Source organism: Notolepis coatsorum (genome assembly GCF_963971535.1).
Source record: "Notolepis coatsorum genome assembly, chromosome: 9".
Taxonomy (NCBI): Eukaryota; Metazoa; Chordata; class Actinopteri; order Aulopiformes; family Paralepididae; genus Notolepis; species Notolepis coatsorum.
The window spans coordinates 24,535,580-24,543,079 of NC_140173.1; the positions used below are offsets into that span (position 1 = coordinate 24,535,580).

The 7,500-nt window shown below is 49.4% G+C and overlaps 1 protein-coding gene across 1 annotated transcript in view; it reads right to left on the reverse strand.

Moving 5' to 3' along the window:
• The window catches only part of LOC311234561 (attractin-like protein 1), a gene marked incomplete at both ends in the record, with an annotated part of 812,919 nt that overhangs the window by 670,055 nt on the left and 135,364 nt on the right, over positions 1-7,500 (reverse strand). The window contains 1 exon segment of the mRNA XM_084321810.1: positions 6,328-6,579. Within this exon segment, the coding sequence (XP_084177936.1) occupies positions 6,328-6,579 (252 nt within the window).

Here is a 7,500-nt window from a genome sequence, read left to right on the forward strand (position 1 = left end):
GAGAAGGAGGAGAGATATAGGGAGGGAGGGAGAGGGAGGGAGGGAGAGAGAGGGAGGGAGGAGAGAGAGAAGGAGGAGAGAGAGAGGGCGGGAGAGGGAGAAGGAGGAGAGAGAGAGAGGGAGGGAGGAGAGAGAGAAGGAGGAGAGATAGAGGGAGAAGGAGGAGAGAGAGGGAGGGAGAGGGAGGGAGGGAGGAGAGAGAGAAGGAGGAGAGAGAGAGAGGGGGAGAGAGAGGGAGGAGGAGAGAGAGAGGGAGGGAGGGAGGAGAGAGAGAAGGAGGAGAGTGTGAAGGAGGAGAGAGAGAGAGGGATGGAGGGAGGGAGGGAGGGAGGGAGGGAGGGAGGGAGGGAGGGAGGGAGGGAGAGGGAGGAGAGAGAGGGAGGGAGGGAGGAGAGAGAAGGAGGAGAGAGAGGGAGAGGGGGGAGGGAGGAGAGAGAGAGAGAAGGAGGAGAGAGAGAGGGAGGGAGAGGGAGGGAGGAGAGAGAGATGGAGGAGAGAAGGAGGAGAGGGAGGGAGAGAGAGGGAGAAGGAGGAGAGAGAGGGATGGAGAGGGAGAAGGAGGAGAGATAGAGGGAGGGAGGGAGGGAGGGAGGGAGGGAGGGAGGGAGGGAGGGAGGGAGGGAGGGAGGGAGGGAGGGAGGGAGGGAGGGAGGGAGGGAGGAGAGAGAAGGAGGAGAGAGAGAGGGAGGGAGAGGGAGAAGGAGGAGATAGAGAGGGAGGGAGAGGGAAGGAGGGAGAGGGAGGGAGGAGAGAGAGAGAAGGAGGGAGAGGGAGGAGGAGAGAGAGAAGGAGGGAGTGGGAGGAGGAGAGAGAGAGGGAGGGAGAGGGCGGGAGAGAGAGATGGAGGAGAGAGAGGGAGGGAGAGCGAGAGGGCGGGAGAGGGAGATGGAGGAGAGGTTAACCCTTTCACTACCACACTACAGACAGTTAACCCTTTCACTACCACACTACATATGGCTAACACTTTCACTACCACACTACAGAAGGTTAACCCTTTCACTTCCATACTACAGACGGTTAACCTGTCTAATGTACCTTAGAACAGGGGAAAAGGTGGAGTATATGAGAAATACCTATGGCTCAGAGAGAACTAAACATCTAAAATACTGCTGTGCTGAAGTACTTTGTTTTTTCCTCTTTTCTTATCAACCGTATTGTGTAAATATCTAAAATACTGGGTTGATATGTCTATTTTATGTGTATCTGGCTATTTCATTATTGTATGTCTATTGTACGTGTATCAGTGACAATCAAACTGTAAACAAAGAGGTCTATTAAGAGGTTAGATTCTAATCAGAAAGATTATGTGATTTAATGTTCTATGCTTTACCTTGACTTTGTCTATTTTGCTGTTGTCTATTTGACTGTTTATGCTAATTTTATACTTATTTTATGTCTTTATGCATTGCTCTTATTCTGCCAATTTTGTTCTACTTTCATTCCTATGTCTTTTTTACTGCTGTGAAGCACTTTGAGCTGCAATTCATGTATGAACAGTGGTATACAAATAAAGTTTATTATTATTATATTTTTTGGGGGGGAGCAATACTTTTATTCCACACATTTCTAAAAGCTATGTGGATGTATTATTTATTTTAAATGATTACTATACATAAAATGTTTATCTAATGTACCTTTAACACATTGGGCGCCCGGGGTTGTGCCCATCATTGTATCCAGTCTGCCAGCACTGTAAGCTTATGGAGATGTTTACCCTCTTTGCAGGGCTATAACTTTTTAAATATTATAGCTATATCTGCATTACTATGGCCCATTCAACATCGATTATCTATCGTTCCGGATGTGGGAACGTTATATTTTTTCATTCATACATTGTTGTGTTAATACCGTCTAGAATATAAGTGTTTTTATGCTTTTCTGCTGTAATTCCAAAAAACGCTAGTTATAGGCCCAAACGCATATGATAGATTATCGATTGCCGTTTCTTTCCTATACATGCTATATTAAAGAATTCAAATGTATATGATCGGTATACATTATGCTTCATCATGTGTGAAGGAAAGGGGGGGCGGGGGTCATTTATAATTCCTTGATTGTCAGTAACGGCTTTATTTAGTATGGGTTGATATATTGATCGATTGCAAACAAATAAATAAATATATTGATATATTGATTGATTGCAAACAAATAAATGGACAATCAAGCTGAAAGTAACGTTAGTGTCGTCTTACCGTTCGCCGATGAGACTGGAGGAAAAATATCCCAATTATTTGACGTCGAACTCCTAGATCCATTTCCGGTTTGTATGGCTCAATAAACGCCGAAATCACATCGATTACTGCGTTTAGAAAGCGATCCCAATGCACTCGAGTGTTTGTCTGGATCCACGCAACAATATATCTCTGGCGGAGGAATTTCCTCGACGCACCAATCGCCGCTTCCGGTTTGCCGAGAGTGTAACTCGCCCGACCATCCACCAAACAGCGGTATTGAGGCGTTGCAATCTCAGACAGGCTGCCGCTGCAGTCTGGAGGGAGGCTGGATGAATTATGAATGCCATGGCGAAAAAATGAAATATTGATCCCAAAAATGATTTACGACGTTGTTGGCGTTCAACGCATGGCGGGCAATAACGACTTACGCCGTCTATGGCGCACAATGTGTTAACGCTCAGTGAAGTAAAGGAGCAGAGGCCTTGCTGTAATGTTTAGAAGCCCATTCATCCGGGGCGGCTACGTGGCGTAGTGGGCAAGGCGCTCGCCACAAAATGCTGGAGACGCTGGGCTCGCCTGTTCGAGCCCAGCGCTCCACATTTGCTTTCAGTTTAGCTGGTCGTCCGTACTAATACACATTGGCCGTATTAGTGGGTGGGAAACTGATGGGTGGGGATCGGGCGTTGTGGACAGCGACTCCTACAGGTCGGTTGGTGCGCCTGCGCAGTAGAATCAGGAAGTATCGGGGGCAGCGTGAGCCTCCCACGCGTTACTCCTCGCCACTGAGTTCCAGTGTTTTACCTGCTCTACCACTGAACAGACACCGTGCATGTTCCAGTGTTTTACCTGCTCTACCACAGAAGACACCGTGCATGTTCCAGTGTTTTACCTGCTCTGCCACTGAACAGACACCGTGCATGTTCCAGTGTTTTACCTGCTCTGCCACTGAACAGACACCGTGCATGTTCCAGTGTTTTACCTGCTCTACCACAGAAGACACCGTGCATGTTCCAGTGTTTTACCTGCTCTGCCACTGAACAGACACCGTGCATGTTCCAGTGTTTTACCTGCTCTGCCACTGAACAGACACCGTGCATGTTCCAGTGTTTTACCTGCTCTACCACAGAAGACACTGTGCATGTTCCAGTGTTTTACCTGCTCTACCACTGAAGACACCGTGCATGTTCCAGTGTTTTACCTGCTCTACCACAGAAGACACTGTGCATGTTCCAGTGTTTTACCTGCTCTACCACTGAACAGACACCGTGCATGTTCCAGTGTTTTACCTGCTCTACCACAGAAGACACTGTGCATGTTCCAGTGTTTTACCTGCTCTACCTGAAGACACTGTGCATGTTCCAGTGTTTTACTTTACCTGCTCTACCCCTGAAGACACTGTGCATGTTCCAGTGTTTTACCTGCTCTACCACTGAAGACACCGTGCATGTTCCAGTGTTTTACCTGCTCTACCACTGAAGACACCGTGCATGTTCCAGTGTTTTACCTGCTCTACCACAGAAGACACCGTGCATGTTCCAGTGTTTTACCTGCTCTACCTGAAGACACTGTGCATGTTCCAGTGTTTTACCTGCTCTACCACAGAAGACACCGTGCATGTTCCAGTGTTTTACCTGCTCTACCTGAAGACACCGTGCATGTTCCAGTGTTTTACCTGCTCTACCACTGAAGACACTGTGCATGTTCCAGTGTTTTACCTGCTCTACCACTGCACAGAAATCAGGCATTTTCTTTCGATAGCAGTTACCAATTGTTACATGTTGGAAGAAAGAGAACTACACCAATATTCAGTGCAAGGCCTGTTTACTGATCTGTACATGCATGGTAGTTACTGTTTACTGTAGTTACTGTACATGCATGGTAGTTACTGTTTACTGTAGTTACTGTACATGCATGGTAGTTACTGACGTTAGAAGATACAATGTTGGCCATTTGGAAGGATGGAGGGATGGAGAGATGAAGGCTTGGTGGTGGTGGAGGTAGAGAGGTAGAGAGAGGGAGAGATGAAGGCTTGGTGGTGGTGGAGGTAGAGAGGTAGAGAGAGGGAGAGATGAAGGCTTGGTTGGTGGTGGAGGTAGAGAGGTAGAATGATGGAGGGATGGAGAGATAATAATAATAATACTAGCTTAATTTTATATAGCGCCTTTCAAAAGACCCAAGGTCGCTTTACATAGGGGGAAGACATTACAAAAGTAACAAACGTAGTGGACAGACACAACATACAAAGTGAGAAATTAGGGGTTAAAGGCCAAGTTGAAGAGGTGGGTTTTGAGCAGTTTTTTTGAATGAGTCCAGAGTTGGGGCGTTGCGGAGTTCTGCGGGGAGGGAGTTCCAGAGGGTGGAAGCTGCCACACTGAAAGCTCTGTCCCTGAAGGTCCGCAGTCTGGTTCGGGGGATGGAGAGCTGACCAGTGTCCGTGGATCGCAGGGACCGTGACTGAGTGTAGGGGTGGAGGAGGTCAGTGAGGTACTGAGGTGACAGAGCGTGGAGGGATTTGTAGGTGAGCAGGAGGGTTTTGTAGGTGATACAGGATTTGATGGGGAGCCAGTGGAGGTGGATGAGGTTGGGGGGTTAGAACCCTGGCAGCTGAATTTTGAACATCCAGGGTTTTTCTTGGGACCCCAGACAGGACCCCGTTGCAGTAGTCCAGGCGGGAGGTAACGCAGGCATGGATGAGGGTCTCAGCTGTGGAGTCGGAAAGTGATGATCGGAGTCTGGAGATATTTCTGAGATGAAAGAAGGCAGATTTGGTGACGGAACTGACACGGGCTTGGTAGGAAAGGGTTGAGTCCAGGATGATGCCCAGGTTGGGAAAGGGCAGATGGAGCAGCCGTCTATGTTGAGGGTGAGATCCCCAACCTTCCGGAGCAGGGCCTTGGGTGCCACAACCATGAGCTCAGTTTTATTGTTGTTGAGTTTGAGAAGATTAGATGACATCCAGGTTTTTATTTCAAGAAGGCAGTTGACAAGGGAGCGTGGGGGGAGCTGGGTGGATGGTTTGGTGGAGAGGTAGAGTTGTGTGTCGTCGGCATAGGAGTGGAAGCTGAGGCCATGGCGGCGGATGATCTGACCGAGGGGGAGCATGTAGATGGTGAACAGAATTGGGCGAAGTACAGAGCCTTGGGGGACGCCTTGGTTGACTGGGGCCGGGGTGGAACTGGAATCGCTGATGGTATTAAACTGTGTCCGGGTGGTGAGGTAGAATTGAAACCAGGAGAGTGCTGAGCCAGTGATGCAGAGGTTGTCGGATAGGCGGTTGAGGAGGATAGAATGGGAGACTGTGTCGAAGGCTGCAGAAAGGTCCAGGAGGATGAGGATGCTAATGTGGCCATGAGTCAGCTGCAAGGAGGAGGTCATTGGTGATTTTGATGAGGACGGTCTCTGTGCTGTGGTGAGTTCTCATGGTTGGATATGTATTGTTGGAGTTTGGCGGCCACTGCTCTTTCCAAGATTTTACTGAGGAAAGGAAGGTTGGAGATTGGACGGTAGTTGTTTAGCTCATCTGGGTCAAGGCCGGGCTTCTTGAGGATGGGAGTGACGGAGGCTGTTTTAAAGCAGGAGGGGACGAGACCATTTTTAAGTGATGAGTTGATAATGTTGACCATGGTGGGGCAGAGAGCAGGGAGGCAGATCTTGACCAGGGTAGTAGGCATGGGGTCGAGTAAACAAGTGGAGGCTTTGGCAGAAGCTATAAGCTTGGCAACTTGAGGACCATCCACCGGGAAGAAGGATGAGATGCTGCATTGGGGGGGAAACCCAGGAGGAAGAGCAGGTGGGGGGGAGGAGGGGGGCATCACTAGCTGCTGGTAGATGGTGTTAACCTTGTCCTGGAAGAAAACAAGGAACCTGGAGCAGAGGTCGTGGGCACCAGATGGGCGGGGGGGATCGAGGGGGCGGAGTAGCCGGTTGATGGTGGAGAATAGTGTCCTGGGGTGGTTTTGCTGGTTACCGATGAGGGTAGAGTAGTATTGTGTTTTGGCCTTGGAGAGAGCTACCTTGTAGGTCTGCACATGGTCCTTATAGGCCTCGAGGTGGACAGTGAGGCCAGATATTTTATGGAGCCTCTCCAATTGGCGACCGACAGCCTTCAGGGAGCGAAGTTCAGTGGTCAAGGGGCAGGATGGGTGTAGGTGACAGTCCGGGTTTCGATGGGGGCAAGAGAGTCCAGGCTGCGGGATAAGGTGGAGTTGTAGTGGGCAGCCAGACCATCCACCTTGGGGCTGGGGGGAGCTGAGGCCAGGTGGATGGTTAGCAGGTTGGTCAGAGCTGGTGCACTGACTGTTTTGATGTTCCTGTAGGTGATGGTGCGTGCATTTTGCAGCTTGGGTAGGGAAGCAGGGAGGGTGAAAAGGACAGCATGGTGGTCAGACACCGCCAGGTCGAGACACTGTAGGTCAGATGGTGTTGTGCCAGTGGAGCAGACGAGATCAAGTGTGTGGCCGTTGGTGTGGGTGGGACCATTTGTGTGCTGTGAAATATTGAAGCAATCCAGTAGTGAGAGGAAATCAATGGTTGTGGAGCAGCTGGTGTTGTCCACATGAATGTTGAAGTCCCCAAGCAGGAGTGTGGATGAGCACATGGTGCAGACAGTGGTGAGGAGTTCAGACAGGTCAGACATAAAGGAGGTGGAGGTTTTGGGAGGGGGGGGGGGGGGGGGGGGGGGCGGTAGATGAGGACTACCTGGAGTGTTGTGGGCCCAGGTAATGAGAAAGACACGCACTCAAAGGAGGTGACAGTGGGTACTGGGAGCTCTTTGACTAGGAAGTCAGCCCGATGTATTACAGCCAGCCCACCACCACGACCCTGAGTACGTGGCTTTTGGATATACAGTATAGTATAGTATACATAGCCTGGGGGTGTGGCTTGGTTGAGTGAAATGAAGTCCTGTTGATATTGCCATGTCTCAGGCCCTGTCCACACGAGAGTTTGGATTTAATATGACCGAAGTTTGAAAAAATAAAACTCCGTCCACACGGTGAACACAGGTGGACAACCGTGTATAACTGCGTACTCACGGGCAGAGCTGGAACCCAGCAACCGATACATTTAGTACAATGTAATACAATGCCAAAGCAGTAGGCGGCGATGTTGTTCAGACATGAAGGCCATTTCAACCAATCAGAAAAGACTGAACGCTCACTAAACTTCCTGTTGGGTCGCGATCTGCCATTAATTTACTGAAGAAGAAGAAGTAAACTTCTTGTTTAGAAGCACAGCTGGACCCTATTGATCATTTTGCCAACGGAACATATATTTTCAGCAAAGAAAGAAACTGCAATAAACAAACGGATACATTCACTGTGTTCTG